The following is a 21,024-nucleotide window of genomic DNA, read 5'->3' as shown; positions in this document are numbered from 1 at the left end:
AAACATTTTCAAGAGCAGAAGAGCTATGCCTTTTTAGGCCTAAGGTTTGTGGCAAATACCTGTGACAGGTGGGACTTCTGGCTTTTTAGGAGGTGCCACTGGTGCTTTCTTTTCAGGGAAAACCTCTTTGGGAGCCTCAGGCACTTTGAAGATATTAGTACATTTACATTTGAGTCATGAGGATCAACACAGACAAGAATCACATTTACACAGCAAAAGCACTTTCAAGGCTAGCAAGGCAGTTCTTTCCACAGCCCTCTCTATTCCCTCCTGAGGGGTTGTTAGGATGTACCTTTGACAGATAAAACTTCAGGCTTTTGGGGAGCATGCACTTTCTTTTCCCAGACAACTTCTTCGGGCACCTCAGGCACTTTAAAGATATTAATATTTTTACGTTTAGGAGCTACAAGAATCAATACAAACAGGAAATACATTTATACAGGAAAAGACATTTTTCCAAACTTCTAAGCTTCCAGCAACATATACCTTCATCAGGAAGGGCTTCAGTCATTTCGTGACGAACCACATATGTTTTCTTTTCAGGGAAAATTTCTTGGGGAGCTTCAGGCACTTTAAGAAATCAGTATTTTAACATTTAGTGTTGCAAAGATCAGTAGGAACAGCAAAATATTTTCAAAGACTACAGGAGCTATTTCTTCTTGAACTTGACGGCATGGGGACTTGTACCTTTAACTGATGGAGGTTCTCTTTTTTTGGAAGGAACTCTTTTTGCAGGAACACCTTCTTGAGCAGCTTCAGGCACTTTAAAGACATTAGTATTTCACATTTAGGAGTTAAAATGATTAATGAAAACAATAACCACAATATGTTAGCAAATGTAGTTTTTTAGAAGTTTCTTCTCTGCCTATTCTCCCCTTGCCCCACCAATCAACTAAGTTGAATGGGATTAGCAGCATCCTTGAGAAGATGGGCTCACCCTTCTCCAGCAACTAGTGGATGTCCTATGACCCTGTAGATCCTCCTTATGAAGTATTTGTTGAATGAACACTTTTAATAGGAGGGTTTTCTGTTTTGATAGGAACAGTCACACATATTTTCTTTTGAGAGGGAACTTCTTGTGGAGCTTCTGGTGCTTTAAAGATATTAGTATATTTACATTTAGGAGTTAGGAAGAACATTAGAAACACATAGTTTTAAGAACCAAAGACAGACAATTTCTTCAGTATCTGTTCAGAGGTGACAGGTACCTTTCACAGGTGGAGGTTCTGCCTCTTTAGGAACATCCTCAGATACTTTCATTTCAGGAGCAACTTCTTGCACAGCTTCAGCTACTTTGAAGATATTAGTATTATATTATACTTAGAGGTTAAGGGATCAGTGGAGACATTAATGACATTAACTGAACCAAAGTGACTTTTATGTCTACAAGGGTGCTTCCTTCAAGAACTGGATGAGGTACAAAGTCTTGAAGAAAGGAATCAAATCTTGTCTTTGTTTATATTCCCCAGCTCCCCAGCACCACGCACATAGTAGGCATTTGTTAAATAAATGAAGGAAGGAATGATAGAATGAATGATACCTTTAGTGGAAGGTGTTTCAATTTCAGGGGGAGCAGCTATGACTATTTCCTTTACAGGGACAACTTCTTGAGGTGATTCAAGCACTTTAAAGATATGAATTCATTGTACTTCAGAGTGATGAAGAGCAATGAAGAGTTTTAGTCAAAACCCCACCTACAGGAATGTCACAGACTGGGTGACCTCCCTGCTCCCCAAATCTGATTCTTTGGTAAAAGTATGAATACTTGATTATCGGGAGCTGTTTTCTTGGTCACCTCAGGCACTCTCAATATTAGTAATTTTATTTCTTTGAATGGTAGATACATAGGAACTGAGATAAAAATTTACCTTTAAGTGAAAAAAACTGATTTTTAAATAATTAACAATGTAACTTTTGCTACTAGCTTGAAGAGGATAAAACAGCTCCTTACCTGGATTGGCTTTATTTTGTACCCTCACCTTAGGCACTTTATTTTATTTTATTTTTGGCTGCATCAAGTGGCTTGCAGGATCTGAGTTCCCTGACAAGGGGATCGAACCCATGTTCCCTGCAGTGGAAGCATGGAGTCTTAACCACTGGACCCCCAGGGAAGTCCCTTAGGCACTTTAAAAAGGTGATTGTTTTTCAAGTAAAGGAGGAAGGAGAACAACTAAAATATTTCAGACAGAGAAAATATTGTCAAAATGTTCAGATATTCTTTAAATTACAGAATATCATGGGTATTGTGACGAATTTTTGGAGATGTTTTAGAACATTCTCATCTGTTGATTTATCTGAAAATATTGAAAATGAGAAAACGTAGGACTCTTTAAAAATAAAAGACAATGAGAGGAGCAAATAAATATTCAGGGCAGAATTCCAACTTTAACTGGTTTTGGTTTTAACTGCCCTGGTTTTAGAAGGCTCTCTGGTAGAGATGATATTACAGATAGAACAGTTCCACAGTGAATTTAATTATTTTATTTTCTTTAAGTCATGGTTTTCTAAAAATATTTCTATGATATTTAAGTCTTAGGGGAATTCAGTTATTTCAAAATTATGCGCTTGTTTTTGGTAGTAAGTTTATTTTAATAGAAGAGCAATTCAACAGGTAGTTGTATTATATCCTGGAATTTCAACCCCATGGAGTGTTTGAATTACTAACCTATAGTCTACAGCCAAGCACCTCTGTCATTTTACAGCACTGATTTCTGCTTTAGAGCACTGTGGGGTGAGCCTATTCAGTCTAGTTTCAGGGATATAAATGTTATAGGTGATCTCTCATATAGATTTTTTTTTTCTAGCTAGTCTGAATTTTATTTTTTAAGGAAACAGCAATAGCTATTTCCATCTGGGTCACATCTGCACATTATATGTATATATATTTTCCCTGGAGGGCTCATAGATAAAATTTATAGCCCAAGCATCTCCATGTGTATAAAGTTATGGACTTTTCCCCCTTACGACTCATGGGGACATGTATATACCCAGTCGAGCTGCTACTTTGGGGGACCCACTTGTCTGAAGTGATCTCCCTGGTAGCATCTGGAGCTTTAGAGGTATTAGTATTTTTACATGTGGTGAGTACAACTACAGTCATGAGATAAGAAAGTCAACCTTCTTCTGGCTTGTACCTTTTGGTGGTGGTATTTTTCTTCTTTTGGTAACAGGAGGTTGTCTCTCTGGAACATCTTCCTTGGAGACTTCCAACTCTTTAAAGATATTAGTATTTTTTAATTGAGAAAGGCAAAGACATGAAGATATGACTTACAAAGAAAGTTAGGGATATTAGCAGATATTATAACCTTTAATTAGAAATTTTATTTTTGTTCTAATGTTTATTCATTATATGAGTGGGATTTGACTTTTTAGGAGCAAGTCATAGATAGTTCCTTGTCTTGGGTACATTAGGGACACTAAAGATATTAGTATTTTAGCATTAGAGGTCGTGAAAATCTACACAAAGCAGTGAACAAATTTGGCAGACTGATGAAGAAAGGTTTTCTTATTTAGATTTTTGCAACTAAGAATTATACCTTCAGTTGGAAGATGCTCTGGAATATTGGGAACAGCCTCAGGTAACTCCACCTCTGGAAATACTTCTCTGGTTGTATCAGGCTCTTTAAAGATATTAGTAGGTTTACACTTAGAAGTTATAAAAACAGTAGATTATATAACATGCAATTTTTGAGTCTTGAAGCCAAAGATATTCATCCAAGTTTGATGTTGTTGGAATGTACCTTTAGTTGCTGGTGTTTCTCTCTTTTTAGGAATAGTCACATATATCTTGTCCTCTGGAACAACTTTCTTGGGTGGTTCAGGCACTTAAAAGATATGAGTATAGTTATATTTATAAATGGTGAAGGAAAGTACTGAGCTTTTAAAATGAGCCAAAAATAAATTTTCTTCACTGGGTCATTGGTATTATATACCTTTTGCTACTTTGGTTTTTGTCTTTTGAGGATGAGTCACAAGTACTTTTTCTTCTGGAGATGATTCTTCAGATACTTCATAAACTTTAAAGATGTTAGTATTTACACAATTAGAGGCATTTCAAGGTGGATGAAGAATAGTGTTAAGAAAAACATAATACATAATACACATCGATAACTCAAATGACTAGTACTACATAGATCCAAGTTAGTGACAATAACACACTGGCTAGGAAAAAGCCTCATTCCCAGTTTTATGATATAGGGCTTTTCAGCATTTCTTTATGATCATGATGGTAAAATTGAGGAATTCATTGGTCAGGGACTAGTATATAATTCTTTTACTTTGTCTGCAGAAAGATACTGGTAAAATTTCCCTATTGTTTTTAATTTTTATGGATTTTTTTTCTTAAGGAACAGGGTCGATGTTGAGTTGCACATCAAGAATTCTCCAATATTTGACTTACTGGAAATTCATCCAAGTCTTTTCCTGTTCCAGGAAACTAGTTATCTATATTTTCAAACCAAATCTAGTCTATGGCTTCATATTCAATATGAATGTGAAAACTATTCAGAGATTGGAAGAAGAAAAGAAAAATAAGAATGATTAAATATTTGGAAAATAAGGCAACTGAAAAATAAAGATTTCTCCAGATTTCAGAAAGGAAGACTGGCTGATAATAATAACCAAACTCAAGTATAGAAAGGGTATTCAAAGGTGGGAGTCATCATATATTTTTATCCAAACCTATTATTATAGGGCGACAAAAATTGTATTTAAATTTTACATTCAAATAAATGGAAGGATATCTTGACTGCTGGCATTTTCACTATTCAGATTATTAAACAGTATTCTATTCAGGATATTTTTTTACTCATATTATTTTACTCTTCAAATTAATTCATTATAATTTTGCATGAAGGCAAAACCAAAAATGGCTTGAGAATTCTTTTGAGGTTCTAATGGCCTTGTAAATCTATGGGTATTTGAATAGCACTGCCAAAATGTTTACAACGATTGTTGCAAAGAGTAAAAAATATAATGCTGAAGTATTTTGATTCTACATATCCAAGTAAAATATTATCATCAAGTTAAAGAAAGTTGCCTTATGGTCTGAGGAAATGAATTGCTGAAAAGCAGAAGACATTTGTACACAGAACAGGTTAACAAGACAATGACAAATTCAACAAGACAAATGACTTTTCTAAAATTGGGCAACGGTATACGTACAGGACTCTTTATTTTTTAAATTGGTGAGGAAATATAACTTGTCTGAGGCTAATAGTCATTCAAATTATCTAATTTTAGCCAAATATTTTTGGCATGTTAGGATTTTACAAGATATTAGTATATTTACTTTTAAAAGCTATGAAGACAAACACAGACGAACCAAAGAGAACCACCAGTTTTTCTACACTCACTGTACATCGTTGCATCTTCAGAAAGAACTATGGGTGATATTTCTTCTTGAATACTTTTCTTAGGCACCTCAGGAACTTCAAAGATATTAGTACATTAATTGTAATAAATACCAAATATAAGCTATTAAGAATATAAAGAAACAAAAGACAAATATTTACATCACTCACATTCACTTTAAATCATGAATAACTAAACACAGAGTTATTTCATGTTGTGATTAGTATCAGTGTATACCTTTAGCTGGTGGAACTTCAGGCTTTTTAGGAACAGCTTCACGAACTTTTTCTTCTGGAACAATTTTCTTGGGTACTTCAGGTGCTTTAAAGATATTTGTTTTATTTTAAAAAATTGCATCATTGGGTGTAAAATATCAAGACAAAAAGGGGCATCTAACAAGGAGAATGTCAAAAATCCCCAAATTATAAGTCATCTAAACACACAATCAATGCATCTCTCTAGACGGACTTGTTGATGAGTTGTTGATTTGTCATATTAGAAGGACTTTGCCCTTTGGATACAACATCATTTTCCATTGTCACTTGGAACATGTTTATTTGTTTCCAGAGCTACTTGAAAATAGCCTCCAAAATGAATTATTTTTGAAAAAGAAGTTGGGGGGTCAATATTTAAATATTGCTTAAGAAGAGGATCAATACAAATAAAACCAACTTTTAGGCTTAGGCCTGTGTTCCCAGAGGGTAGTCACAAAAGGGAGGATTATGTTATGGGACATAAATTGAAGTTTACATAATTCAGCCATTTTGTGGCGTTGAGGGGAGAACAATCTCTCTCTCTTTCTTCTCATAATAAATGAATAAAAGGGAGTTTTGTATTAGTGGCGAATCAGCAAAGGCAGATACCTTTAGCTGGTGGAACTTTGGGCTCTTCAGAAACATGTACTTTTTCTTCTACCACAATTTTCTTGGGTACTTCAGGTACTTTGGAGACAGTAGTAATAGTTTCTTTTACTTTTAAACATTCATAAAGATTTTTTAACAAGTAGAGCATAATAGAAATGTAAAGACAGAAAAGAACATAGCCACAGTATAAAATACAGACATCACTTTATCAAATACATTACAGTTATTAAAATGAGTTGAATTTTGATAACAAATACAACAACAAAAATCCAAGGGAACTTCCCATGTAAGAATCATAAGAACTTGACAAGAAAAATGAATAAGACACCTTCAGCTGGTGCTCTTTCTGCTTGTTTTGGTGGAATAATTGATATTTTCTCTTCAGTGATAACATTCTTAAATGCTTCAGAGACTTAAAAATGTAAGTATATATTATTTATAAGCTACTGTTTTTCATTTTTATTGTGAAATTCAAGAGGTTTAAAAACTGAACAGGGCTTCCCTGGTGGCACAGTGATTAAGAATCTGCCTGCCAATGCAGGGAACACGGGTTCGAGCCCTGGTCCGGAAGATCCCACATGCCACGGAGCAACTAGCCCCATGTGCCACAGCTACTGAGCCTGCGCTCTAGAGCCTGCGAGCCAAAACTACTGGGCCCACGTGCCACAACTACTGAAGCCCGCGCACCTAGAGCCTGTGCTCCACAACAAGAGAAGCAACCACGATGAGAAGCCCGCGCACAGCAACGAAGAGTAGCCCCCGCTCGCTGCAACTAGAGAAAGCCTGCGCAGCAGTGAAGACCCAACACAACCAAAAATTAAAAAAACAAAAAACAAAAACTGAACAAAGCAGGGACATTAAACACACAGTCACAATGTATTTATATTTACTAGGTCATTAAAATTAATAATTAACAGGAAAACAAGGATTTATCAATAAACAGGTGAGTGAATATATAATCAGAGTACCAAAGAAGGAAAACTGGGTTCACTGTTTGGTTAGTAGTGATACTGCTTTGGGTATTTTAAGTATAACAGTGACTTTCTTTTTTGATAGAACTTTCTTTAGCCCCTCACCCACTTTCAAGATATTAGTTTGTTTTAGACATTCCAGAAACACAAAACACAGAAGAAAAACATCAAGTAGAATTCAAACTTGTAAAGCAGCCAAGGTGCTACTATATGTAAAATTAGGTTAAGTAATTTTTCACCAATAAAATACCTTTAGCTGGTGGCTCTTTTCGAAGAACAACTTTAGTAGGTGGTTTTTTTGGAGGGATGATTTTCTCGGATATCTCAGGCCCTTTAAAGATATTGGTGTTTTGGTTTAGAATGAACTCCTGAAGTATCATGGCCCACGATGACTAAAATTAGTACAATGAGGGCTCATAAAATGCTTTCTCTATTCATATTTTAAAAATTTATACCACACCTACTTCCAAAAAAACTTGATTTTGCTAAATTTCATCTGTATTGTAAATTTACTGTGTATACTAAGCACACACACATTCCTTCATATTACACACATATTATTAATTTGTTCAAGAGCTGGAGTAGTCTTGCAGAGAATGTATTTGTACGTTTATCCTCAGAATATACTAGAATGCAGGTGCTACTACCACACTTCATTTCCTTCCTTAATGTTATTTCTCCTGAAAATATCATAAAATGGTGGAAGATTTGGATAAGTAATTATCAGTTTGTGAACAGTTGACTGAAATGCTAACAAAGCAATGGTTCTTTTGCCTGGACATGTAAATTCCTCAGTGAACTGAGGAGTTTCTTTCTCAACTGATGACACTGGCCAGATATTTTGGTACATATAACAATCACGTAACACTCTTACTTGGATTTAAAAAGGAATCCACAAATTCATACCGTGAATTATGTTATCTCCTTAGGTAAGTAGATATCAAACATTATTATCTTGTTGGCTAAAATTATACTCTGTGGTTAATCTCTACTCCATATCAAACATTGTTATCAAGTAATTTAAACTCATGCTTAAAGTATTTCATGATTTTATCACGGAAAGTAAGTGGGTTTCTAATGTCCAAACTGAATATGAAATGTACTTTAAAAAAGAAGTTAGAGCAACATATAACAATTTGTAATATCTGCACAATTCCCTATACCTTTAGGTGGAGCTTTGGGTTTTTCATATACTTCCACTTCTTCAGCCTCTAAGACTTCTATTACCCTATGGACTTCTTCAACTTCGTGTACTTCTTCGGCTCTATACTCTTCTACTTTGAGGACTTCTTCAACCTCATGGAACTCTTCTTCAAAGTATTCTTCAACCTCATGGAACTCTTCTTCACGAGCTTCTTCCACTTGTGCTTCCACTATTTCTAATTCTGCTCTTTCTTTTACTACTTCCTTTTTATGGACAGCAACTGATATTTTTTCTTCAAGAACAGCTCTCCCTGAAAGAGTATCTATTTTAAGAGATCTATTTTTTTTAAACACAGCAGAAATGAAGACGTAAATTCAAAATATAAAAACAGCTGAGAAAGGCTTTCATGCAGCAACACGTGAAAATCAAAGATCTTCCCAAAAGTACCTTTAGCTGGGGGAACAGCTTCTCTTTTAGGCACAGGGACTTTCTTTTCAGGGACTTTCTTTTCTGGGACTTTCTTTTGAACTTCAGGCACTTTAAAGACATAGTTTTAATATTTGAGACTGTCAAGAGCAAGATTCCATAGGCAAAAGACATCAAAAACGATCAAGACATGTAGACATAAAACATAAACATCTTAATGAAAAAGATTATAAGAAAGTTTAGGTTAAAAAGAGATGTACCTTTGGCAGGAGGGGCCTCTTTTTTCTGAACAGGAACAGGTACTTTTTCTTCAGGAACCTTCTTTGGCACTTTAAAGATATGAGGCATTTCAGTTAGCTGACAATACTCAATGATAAACATGAAATAAAAACATCAGAAACAACATCAACATTACAAATAATCGAAGTCTAAGAAGTCACTCTATTGTAAAATTGGACACCAATTTTAGAGGCTATAAAGATATTTTTCCAAATCACTCATTTGTACTAGCCACACCTTAGAAGAAGGTATGTCCACAAAGAATCTGTGCTATCCTTTTTTTTTTTTTTAAATAGCAGGAATTACCAATATTGGGCCTACTTCTACTATTTTTAATTTGATGAAGGCTTTTTTCAAGTGATTACCATCATAGAGTACTTAAGCCTTGATACAGGTGTCACGTTCTGCTGGGCACTATCGTGTCTGCTGAGGATGTCTATTGCAATAGGGACAGCATAACTTAATCAATTAGGAGTGCTACTGAAGCATTAACCTAATTAGGAACAATGAGAGATAGACGTTTTCTAATAACCTTGAATGCTCTGGCCAGATATTACAAAAGGGACACGAGGCTCTTTAAAATAATTATTATCTAAGCATTAGAACAGATAACCCCCCTCCGTAAAATAACACAGTAGACATAATTATTATAATAATTCCACGAGAAAATTCGACTTACGTAATGGAATAAAATCTAGGAATGGAATGTTGGGAAGAAGGATCCATTGTAATGTATATAAGTATAGAGAGATGTACTATTAACATTAAAATTCTCAGCTATTTAAAATAAGAATATTCTGGAATCATTCACACACACGTGCGCGCGCACACACACACACACACACACACACACATAATCATTCATTAACATTCCAAAAAAGGCTAAAACAATCGAATGAATTATATTTGACAGGTTCTTAATCAATTTCATAAGTTTCCTATTTAAATGACTCTAAGAAAGTAATGAATGAAGATACTTTTGCTTTTTAAAAAGAAAATAAATGGGAATTTAAAGATATTGTCTTTAATAAAAGGATTTTTTATACCTTTAGCTGGTGGTGCCTCCACTTTCTTAGGAACAGGAGTAGGTGCTTCAGGTACTGCTTTCTTAACCACTTCAGGCACTTAAAAGATATTTCATGGACATTTTGAAAAATGACATGCAATTAACAGAACAACAACCATATACCAAAAATCCCCCAAACACAAAACATTGATTTAGTTAAAAAATATATTAGCAACCTAAATGGTAATTGCATATATGAAGTATTGACTCTAAAAGTGAGAAGGATATTACTTGGAAATCCTATAAGCAAACATAATACCAACTATAAAAAGATTGTCATAGTCTTTAGCAATGATAGCCTAACAATTATTCTAAAGAGCAAACACCATAGAAATAGATTTTTCCCCACTTGAAGAAAGAAACTAAGGATTGAAAACTAGGAGAAAGTATTACAATAGCATCTGGCCAAAAAAACATTAAAGTGTCAATAGCATAAAATTCTCTCTCTCATTCTAACTGAATTGTAGATGCAGTAGAAAAAGTTGGGTCAAGAAAAGGAACACGAAGTTTCAGGTGCCAGTTGTAATTAATCTTCAATTTATCATTGATATGATGTAAGAAAAGTATACTGGCGAATATCAGGCTTAGATGAATTCTGAGAAAGATTCGGAACACCAGACATTTTAAATGTCCAACTCATAAAAGCAGCTGTACCTCTAGGTGGCGCCACCTCCTCAACCTCCTCTATGTGAGGTGGTTCCTCTGGGATCTCTTCTTCTGGAATAGGCTCTTCAGGCTCCTCAAACACTTTAAAAAGATGATTATTTTGTAAATTATTTTTATAATTCATTTGAATATTAGACTAAAATGATACATCTGAAAACTGAGGTTGTCTTATCAGCATAGTTAACTCAGCCTTCTAAGTGCATGTGAAAACTCACTCATCCTTGGAAAAGGTCTTACTGCGTCTTCAAAATATGTTAGGCCCTTCACAGAATTTTAGAACTGGAAAGGACTTCAGAAAGAATTTAGTTTAAATTATTATTATTATTTTTAATGGAGGTGGAATTTTTTGAAGTCAAACATTCACTTAGGGGTAGAAGTCAGATTTTCTGCACCAGTTACTTAGGCTTAACTGGAACTCCTCCTGGAGAAGCTAATCCCACAACTGCCCACCAAGTCACCTGATGAAAAATTTCCCATGGCAAATATGGTTTCCCTTCAAAGATTCTCATTAAAGCAAAACAAACAAAACAAACAAGGAAACAAACAGCCTAAGCATGTAAGAAGAGAGATTTGATCGGTTTTAGTTTGCCTTTCCAGTTTCTACTAGGTAAAGAATAATTTCTTTTACAGTGTGAATACATTTATTTTCTGGAGTGAAATGTGCATTTACCTCCTGAAAATATTAGACAAAAATAAGACAATGATGCTTTTGAAAATGCTATTTTCTTAGGAAGTCATCTACCTTCAACTGGTGGAACTTCCTCTTCTTTAGGAACAATGATTCGTCTTTCTTCCACTTTCTTAGGCACCTCAGGAACTTAAAAGATATTGATTGTTTTAGGTGCTTAAAATGCAGGAACCAAGAGGAGTACATAAAGACCAAGTTCCCCGTTTTTCAACACAAGAGAGTTAATAACAGAATGCACATGCACCAGATGAAACATTGACATTTCATAGCATCAGTTAATGAGACAAAAATAAGAGGTTTGTGGTTTAAGATAAAGGGTCCATTAAAGAGACATTCTATCTTTTACTGCTGGAGCCTCTACTTTTTTAGGGAGAGCAATGGGTACTTCAGGGACTGGTTTCTTAGGTACTTCAGGCTCTTTAAAGATATATAAGTTTAGTATTTTTATTTTGTAGGAACAACATACATAGACAAATCAACATAAAATACACAAACACAAAGTAGAAGAACTGACACAGCACAAACACGGATGCAGCAGAGTCCCAACTAACGACTACACACAGACCACACAATGCAAACGTCTATATGGAACATCCCTAAGTGAAGAGCATCACAGTTCAACATCGGGGAAGCAAACACACCCCTGTTGGGAGTGATGTACCTTTGGCAGGAGGAGCCACTGCTTTCTTAAGACCAGGAGGAGGCACCTTCTTTTCTGGTTCAGGCTTCTTAGGCACCACGGGCACTTTCAAGATATTATTTTATTTTGTAAGTTCATTTCACAAACACAGAGACAATGGACACCACGATAATGTAAGTTATGTTAACAAATACTGGGAAATGGGACATTTTGGCTTTTACGCGTGAAGAAAGAAATGGCAGTGTCTAATTCGCTTGGGAATAGCAGTACCTGTGGCAGGAGGAGCCTCCTCTTTCTTGGGAGTGATCACTTTCTTCTCTGGCACCTTCTTCTTAACCTCAGGCACTTTAAAGACATCATTCCATGATAAGAATTTATTGTGAGGGGCAAAAAAGAGAGAACACAGGAAGTCCACAGAGAAAGACCAATGTGCAACAGTTGCTCAGGGTAGGGACCTAATGCAAGTCAGGAGCCCAAGTGTGACGATATAATTAGGTTTTGTGGAGGAAGGGATCAGCAACCTATTTGAATACCAGAGGACAGATGCTGTCATTTCATCCACTTAAATTTCACTAGAAATTAATTAAATCATTATCTAAAAAATATTTCTGAATTCCTGAAATCCAATAAAGGATCGGCTTTACTGTTTCACTGCTTATAAGACTATTTAACCTAGTGGAGAGGTCATGCTTATTTTAAGTAGTGATGTCATAAACTTTTGCAGAAAGTATTATTGAGCTTTAAGGCATAAATATATTATGTCCTGTACTATGAACTGATTGAATATGATAAATCTGGATACTATTCATTCAGTGATAGAGTACTTTTATATATCTTAATTTTATCCTCACAATAATATCTGAGCCCACTAGAACTGACATTAGTATCCCCATTTTATAGGAGAGGAACTTTAGGCTCAGATCAGTTAAAGGACTTGCTCAGGCTAACACAGCAAGATACAAATTCAAGGCTAAAATCAAAACCTGCTGGGCTACCATCTGTATGTATGTATCAGAAGACATAAGCTCTTATGCAATGCTTTCATAAATACATTAATCTTTCTTTTACCTTTTCATCCTGATGTTATAAAGGCACTTAATATACATGGTTGAAGGATGACATTTAGGAAGATTTGTTCATCATATTTTTCAGGTATTTTTTGTGTAGATAATTTAGCCTTGTAAAATATCTATATGAAAATTATTATGCTTAATAAAATTATAGGGAATTAGATAGAATTTTGGGGGCAGTTTTGGGACAATACTTCCTTCCATCTTCGCTCTTGAATACTGCTTTGCAGCCAGTAAAAAGTGGATATCAGTGTTCCTGAACATTTTTAGAAATTAATGTGACTATCTAGTTTACAAACATAAATTTTCCTAAATCCCAGTTCAACTATAATTTTTCTGGTGAACGTATGGATGAAGAATGTGTATTCACTTTGGGGAGGTGTACCTTTGGGTGGTGGAGGTTCCACTTTTTTAGGAGCTGGAACAGGGACTTTCTTCTCTGGTACAGGTTTCTTTGGCACTTCAGGCACTTAAAAACATTCATTTTAAGACATTAAAAATCACATGTACAGCACTGTATATGTAACAAAAAGACATATGAGAATAAGGCCACAAACAACTAAATAACATTTCATATCATAAAATTTGAAAAGACATTCAGACGATTTACAATAAATAGACACATAAGACAGACACAAAACAATAAGAGCACACATGTCTGGAATGTTTTCTAAGATTTAGATGGTAGAAGACATAGAGAGTAAAGCAACATAGGTAAAATTAGAGATGAACAAAAAAGATGGAAAGGCAGAATTCAACACAAAAGAGGCCTGATGACTTCAAGAAGAACTGCTATACCTCGTGCAGGTACTGGCACCTTAGCTTTAATTTCTGGAAGAACTTCTTCTTCTTCAGGTACAAATTCTTCCTCCCCAGGAGGAATTTCCTTTTCTTCAGGAGCAACTTCCTCTTCCTCTGATAGAATTTCCTCTTCCTCTGGTGGAACTTCCTCTTCCTCTGGTGGAAATTCCTCTTCCTCAGGTGGAACTTCCTCTTCCTCAGGTGGAATTTCCTCTTCTGCTGGTGGAACTTCCTCTTCCTCAGGTAGAACTTCCTCTTCAAGAACAATTTCTTCTTCAAATACAACTTTCTCTTCCCGAAGTAGAGCTACAGGAACTGGAACTGGAACTGGAACTGGCTCACGTTTCTTTGGCACTTTAAAGATATTTTTCAATCGGACAAGCATCACTTTTATGTACAATATTCAAAACAGTGGGACAACATGAAAAGCAAATATTCTGTGATCATAAAGCATCAACTGTCACCAACATAAGTAATTATAATTAGTGAGGCTGTATAATGCCGGTTAGTTTTCCTTTTTTGCCTTGGTTTTGTTCGAGATTAATGTACCTTTGGGTGATGGAGCTTCCACTTTTTTTGGAACAGGTGTTGGCTCCTTTTCTTCTGTGATGACCTTCTTGGGCACCACTGGCACTTTAAAGATATTATTTGTCTTTAAGAATGTGCTCTTTTACATGTCTTAGAGCAATAGACATAAAAAGGATCATGAAATATCTGACTTTTATATTTCTAACAAGATAGACAATTGTTTAAAACATGTAATGTTATAAGGGAATTTGTATGTGAATATATGTAAATGTAAGGTTTTTTCCCATGGACTTTAAATGATGAAGTGACGTACCTTTTGCAGATGGAACCTCTACTTTCTTAGGAGCAGGAACCAGCACCTTCTTCTCAGGCACAGGCTTCTTGGGCACTTCTGGCACTTTAAAGAAATGATTTAGAGAAACATTTTACACAACCTAAAATTTTGAGTCTAGGTGTAGTTTCAAAAAGATTAAGGTCATAAGAGTATGACCAAGTTACTTCAAGCAGCATTTTACCTTTAAAATAAAATCTTTTCTTTTCCATAAAGGAATACTAAAGCGTTGCATCCCCAAAGAGCACGTAATTGAACCATTTAATTTTTTACTCATATGCAAAGTTGAAATTTAAAAAATTTTATGACATTGCAAGTTCATGTACCTTTGGCAGGTGGAGCTTCCACCTTTTCAGGAACTGGTACTGGTACTTTCTCCTCTGGTACAGGTTTCTTGGGTACTTCAGGAACTTTAAAGATATCAAATAGGGTTAGTGTCAAATTTTTCACCCATAGAGAAGAATCTAGCAATTTTAGGCCTTATTGAAGCATCATAGATATTCTAACAATTTCACTTTAAGAATGAAAATAATAATTATAACAGCCACAAAACAAAGGCCAGAAAATGCACAAAAATTAAGATTAAAAAACACTGAAAAAACATAGACTGATAAAGACAACACACAATGTCTGGTAAATGATGATTTTGTCCATTTTTGGTATTACAATTAGAATTTGCTTTACTCTAAGAACTTTCCACTAAAGAGGAGGAACCAAGCATGAAGCACCAGCATGCTTTTTTGAAGGTAAAATTTCAGAGATGAATACACAATAAACTGCTCCAATAACCAGCTTGTCTTGGCATTGATATTGTTAATATCATCATGGGAGAAAGAACTGATACGGCTCACCAAGTTATACTATCAATGCATGGGTAAATTATTACACTATTCCACTGATGGATTACAAAGAGATGTACCTTTAGCTGGTGGAGCCTTCTCTTTCTTAGGAATGGGCACAGGAACTTTCTCCTCTGGCTTCTTAGGAATCTCAGGCACTTTAAAGATATTGTTTACTGATAAGTTCTTACTACCAGTAACAACACATCCACACAAAGGATAGTTAACAAACAATAGGACAGTTTCAAAGAATAGACAGTAACACACACAAGGTCCTGAATTCAGGATAATTAGCTATTTATATGCAGATGAAGTCTTTTATATGCTCATGATAAGAGTGGTGGTGTACCTTTTGCTGGTGGGGCTTCCTTCTTTTTGGGCACAGGAACAGGTTTCTTCTCTTCTGGAACAGGTTTCTTGGGTACCTCAGGCACTTTAAAGATATTATGAAGAATTTTGGAAATGTTGCAGAAAAGATATAAAATGTGAAAAGTAACTACAGAAATCATACTTCAGCATCTAAAAGTGTCTTTTTCCAAAATAAGCAGAATTGGTCATCAGTGCTAATAAATCCCAGAATCTGACCAAATTGGATACAAAAGATGCTGCTGCTTATCCCTTGGCAGGAGATATAATCTACCTTTGACGGGTACCACTGGTACCACTTCTTCAGTTATGAGCTCCCCTTCTTCTTCAGTTATGAGTTCTTCTTTTTCATGAATGTACTCTTCTTCTTCAAAATATTCCTCTACTTGGGTTACAGCTTCCTCTTCAAAGGCAATCTCTTCTGGTTGTCTTTTAGGTACTTCAGGCACTTTAAAGATATTATCTTTAGGTTGGATATTTTCCAATTATTCAATAAGATTAAGACACGTTAGGAACATAGCCATTTGTAATAGAAGAAGGAATAGGCTTTATTTTTCCCACAGAACTTTACACATAGAACTGAACATGAATTTCATACCAAAAAAGACAAACAACACATTAAAAAGAGTGAATATAGGTACCTCTAACAGGTGCTGCTACTTCTTTTTTAGGAACAGGTACTTTTTCTTCTGTGACAACCCTCTTGGGCTTCATGGGCACTTAAAACATTAAGTATAAGGAAATTTTATTGTCAGAAACAGGGTACCCAGCGAATGCTTGCTTTATTGTATTTTAAGGAAATAGAGTAATGCTGCAAGTGCCTCTCATATAAGAGATATGTGATTGTTCATTCATAAGAAACTTCAGATTCTCCATGGAAAGGATTCTGAACCTTACTGGAATAAAAACATACAAAAGTACTCAAGGAGGTCTGAGGTAGCAGAGACCAAGTGTGAAATGATGTTTAGTGTTTGGGTATCTCTGCTTGTATGAAACATCCTTTACTGAAAAGCTAAATTTACTTCTGGATAAGTATACTTTCTGAAATTGCAGCGAAGTTACTTAATAGTAAAAAGCAGGGAAAAATGGTTAGACATTGAGTTAACTCTTTTTTTCAATCTTCAAAATGACTTTAGGATCAATAAACAGGTATTAAACTGTGGTGAATACTGTTATATCATCACATCAATTTAGATAAGTCAGGAATGTGCCAAATGGTCACTGATTTTAAATCCAAACATTCTATCTTATATGTATTGTAGCCATGTGTTAGGACACAGCCACTGTATAAGAAGCTATGGATATATTTTGAAATAACTTCGAAATAACTTTTCCTTTTAAGATAACATTATCTTTTTATCCTGTATTTACAGATTTTTACATCCAACATCCACCTAACTATTAATATAAAAGACACAAAACAATGAAGAAAAAAAAAGCAAAACACAGCTGCTTTAGTTTTAAAGGAGACATTATAAAAGACCACAATCGAGGAAGGAAATTATACCTTTATCAGCTGGTTCAGTCACCTGCTCTTTTTCACGTTTGGTAATTGAAATGTGTATTTTTTCCTCAACAACTTTCTTTGCTTCTTCAGGCACTTTAAAGATATTAATTATTAAAGACCATTAAAACCAACCACACGAATATGTAAATAAAAATACATGAAATGCCGAGAAATGTAAGAATCGGCACCAAACAATATATTCAGTAAAGACAAAGAACATCAGACAAGGTAGTAAGACACGTTTATAGAACATAAGTAAAAAAGATGTTTTTGGTAGTTATTACGCTGCCATGTACCTTTGGGCGGTGGAGGTTTGAGTTTCTTAGGAATGGGCACTGGTACTTTTTCTTCAGGGACCACTTTCTTCGGCACTTTAAAACATCAATATTAACAGATTTAAAAACCTGAATCAAATTTCTTAAGAGTAGTAAGAAGAAAAAAATAAGAAATATGATGTACAACATAATGACCCCAAACACACACACGATTGGTACACTGCCACTTCAACATGGATTTATACTTGGACAGACATGTAGGGACCACAGGTCTCATGACTGATAATGTTTTTCTCACTCTACCTTTAGCTGGTGGGATCTTTGGTTTTGTGGGAACCGGTTCTTCCTGGACAGGCTTTACTGGGGTGGGCTTCTCAGGCTCTTTAAAAATATATACAGGGTATTTAATGTTAGACATTTTTGTTAGAATATATTTCTTCAATGGATACGAAGAATTAAAATAATATATCTTATCTACAGCATAGGCATAGACTCTAGAGGTGAGTGAGAATCAGAGATCCGAGTAGAATAAGGTGTAAAAGACCTAAAAAAGCTTTTATTGCTATTTCCTCCTTGCTATTTACTTCAGTTAGGTAATTGTGACTCCCTTTTACATATTATATTATCATTTCACTTCAGGTAGACAAAATCATGGTTAAACTCCTCCCCATATAATATTGTTTTTTAATTCTATTTGTAAAACTACATAGAACATTCTCAAAGTTAGGCTGTGAAACATCAAAAATACAATAAGTGAAATAATATTGCTTCATTTTGAAATTCCAATAGAAACTTATTCCTACAGAGTTGATCTTCACAAAGATAAAACACAATGGCTTGTGTTGGCTTTCTCTGTGTTTACTTTTGAAGCAGTCTTTGTGAAGTTTGGATGATGGGAACCCCGAGGGTAGGGTGTTTTCTCAATAGCCTATTATGTTTGATAATAACAAGGTTCAGGATGAGAGATGTTGAGAAATTTGTGGTCATGTATTAGAATGATCAAGGGCACTTGAAGATAGACTCTTGACCTTTTGGAGAAAGAAACGTAATGACATTTTCTTATAAGCAAAAAGGAGAGGAAATAGATTATGCCCAGAACCAAACTCTAACACAACTTTACGATTTATAGAGATTTTTTTTTCTAGAAGTTATCCAAGAAAAAAAAAATTCTGAATTTGCCAAACAAAACAAAGTTCTTTCCAAATTTCTTTGGGCATTCAAAATTTTATCCTGTTCTATGGATTTTACTCATATTTAATGTGGTTTCAGGTTTGCAGATCTGCTCATACCTGTGACATATTCTTCATGTTCTTTATACTCTTCGTAATGTTCGAATTCATGCTCCTCATACTCTTCATATTGATCATATTCTTCTGTTGGTTCATACTCCTCAAATTCTTCATAATCATGTTCTTCATATTCCTCTTCCCATTGTACTGAAACAGTTTCTTCTTCCTGGGTGTAAGCCCATTCTTTCTCTGCTGTTACAGTTACTTCTGGAATAATATTGACAACAGGTGCATTTTACTTGAAGCCCATTTAGGGACCATAGTGACAATGTGCTGTGATCTCATTCCTTGCTGATGGTCTCATGCACTGGTTATGGGAGACCCTGACTGCCCTTTGCTGGCCAAGGTATTACAGAGGTTACATTTGCTATTTATAATTTCAAATGTTAGATTCCCTGCCTTTAGGCAACAATAAGCCAATAAAGAATGAGAGTCAAATTAGAAACTAACAGGCAAAGAGCTGTGTAGGTTCATGCTTCATTTTATTATTTGGTCAAAGCACAATATACCTTTAGCTGCTGGAGGTTCTCTTTTTGGAACTTCAATGGATACCTTTTGTTCTTTGACAGCTCTTTTCCTGAGTTCAGTCACTTTAAAAAGAATAATTATTAAAAGCGAATTGCAAGATTCAGAATAACATGTGTTAAGAGAACTTGTGTGTGCAATCCAAGGACAAAGAGGACAAAGATGACCATAACCATGCTCGTTGTTTAAATTTTTCATTTAAGTGGTAAGAAAAATCAATAGACTTGGAAATAAACATGTTCTAATATATATATAAATACTTTTTTCTAAGCTACTTAACACTTAAAAGACATTGAATAACTTTAAGAAGATCAAGTAGTATTTATAAAAGAAATAAAAAAAGACAACTAGACAGTATAAACAATGGCTATCAAACAAGCATTAGACAGAAGGTTGCATCACATGAATAGTTTCTTCACTTTAATTCTAAGGTGTTTTCATAAGCTCTACTGGCACAATGTAGAAAATTGAGGGTTTAAAAAATTTAAATTTCATCAAAGGTTGCCACACAAAACAAGCATTTCTGCAAAGGAGTTTAGTATATAGACAAAGAACCATTAGAAGATAAATTCGTTTTAAGGGAAAGTATCTACACGTTTGTATGGAGTTTCATTTTTGTTTTTGTTTTTTTTTTTTGAGAAGAAGAGACAGAATATTTTCTGGTATCAGAAATATTTAGTTTTGAGATGATACGGAATAGCATATGCATATTACTTACTTTGTAATACATATTTAAATTATTTTCTCTAAGCATCCCAATTCCACTAGATTAGTTATACCTATAAGCTTATTTTGATACCTAAAAGCTTATTTGGATTTTTGGAAAAGTTGGTATACCTTTTACTGGTGGCTCCTCCTCTTTTCTAGGCTTGAGTTTTGGAACTTTTTCTTCTGGAACAGCTCTCTTGGGTTCCTCAGGCACTTTAAAGACAGATTTCACTTTAAAGAACTGTTTTCCTCATTCAAACAACAAAAAGGTAGTTGTATAGTAGTAACTCAAACATAAAAGACTTGATATTTTCACGATTTCAAACATAAAACAACTATAACAATGACAACAAAAACCCAACACCCATAACTAGTGTATTTGGTAAAGAGAATAGGGTAGGTACAATATTCTGTGTATTGAAAGGCCCCATGTACCTCTTGGTCTTGGAGGCTCCACTTTTTTAGTTACAGCAACGTGAACTTTTTCTTCCTGGGCCATTTGCATGTGCCTCTCAGTCACTTGAAAGATAATTTTAGGATTACGGAGTTATATTACTTAAAGTGGAATTTAAAAAAATGTATTAGCCAGAAAGTATTGTGATTTTAGAGTATAACAATTTTACAAGGTACGCACAAATGAACTTCACAACAAGTAAGTAATAGTCCACCATAGACAAGGCAATAATATAT

At 34.8% G+C, this 21,024-nt stretch overlaps 1 protein-coding gene across 1 annotated transcript in view; it reads right to left on the bottom strand.

Moving 5' to 3' along the window:
- TTN (titin) overlaps positions 1-21,024 on the bottom strand; it is a 277,521-nt gene that overhangs the window by 127,679 nt on the left and 128,818 nt on the right. The window contains exons 130-156 of the mRNA XM_029224548.1: positions 20,770-20,853; positions 20,464-20,547; positions 19,611-19,691; positions 19,102-19,308; positions 18,116-18,193; positions 17,834-17,908; positions 17,538-17,630; positions 16,672-16,749; positions 16,305-16,478; positions 16,014-16,097; positions 15,745-15,822; positions 15,152-15,235; positions 14,808-14,891; positions 14,516-14,599; positions 13,964-14,320; positions 12,366-12,440; positions 11,510-11,584; positions 10,756-10,848; positions 10,082-10,159; positions 9,017-9,085; positions 8,778-8,867; positions 8,350-8,640; positions 7,437-7,517; positions 6,216-6,293; positions 5,590-5,673; positions 3,741-3,824; positions 60-143 (exon numbers count right to left, since the gene is read on the bottom strand). Coding sequence (XP_029080381.1) covers positions 60-143; positions 3,741-3,824; positions 5,590-5,673; positions 6,216-6,293; positions 7,437-7,517; positions 8,350-8,640; positions 8,778-8,867; positions 9,017-9,085; positions 10,082-10,159; positions 10,756-10,848; positions 11,510-11,584; positions 12,366-12,440; positions 13,964-14,320; positions 14,516-14,599; positions 14,808-14,891; positions 15,152-15,235; positions 15,745-15,822; positions 16,014-16,097; positions 16,305-16,478; positions 16,672-16,749; positions 17,538-17,630; positions 17,834-17,908; positions 18,116-18,193; positions 19,102-19,308; positions 19,611-19,691; positions 20,464-20,547; positions 20,770-20,853 — 2,907 coding nt within the window. The remainder of the gene's footprint in view (positions 1-59; positions 144-3,740; positions 3,825-5,589; positions 5,674-6,215; positions 6,294-7,436; positions 7,518-8,349; positions 8,641-8,777; positions 8,868-9,016; positions 9,086-10,081; positions 10,160-10,755; positions 10,849-11,509; positions 11,585-12,365; positions 12,441-13,963; positions 14,321-14,515; positions 14,600-14,807; positions 14,892-15,151; positions 15,236-15,744; positions 15,823-16,013; positions 16,098-16,304; positions 16,479-16,671; positions 16,750-17,537; positions 17,631-17,833; positions 17,909-18,115; positions 18,194-19,101; positions 19,309-19,610; positions 19,692-20,463; positions 20,548-20,769; positions 20,854-21,024) is intronic.

Source organism: Monodon monoceros, unplaced genomic scaffold, assembly GCF_005190385.1.
Source record: "Monodon monoceros isolate NGI ecotype Baffin Bay Population unplaced genomic scaffold, NGI_Narwhal_1 Super_Scaffold_16, whole genome shotgun sequence".
Taxonomy (NCBI): domain Eukaryota; kingdom Metazoa; phylum Chordata; class Mammalia; order Artiodactyla; family Monodontidae; genus Monodon; species Monodon monoceros.
This window is presented reverse-complemented; position numbering and strand designations above follow the sequence as displayed.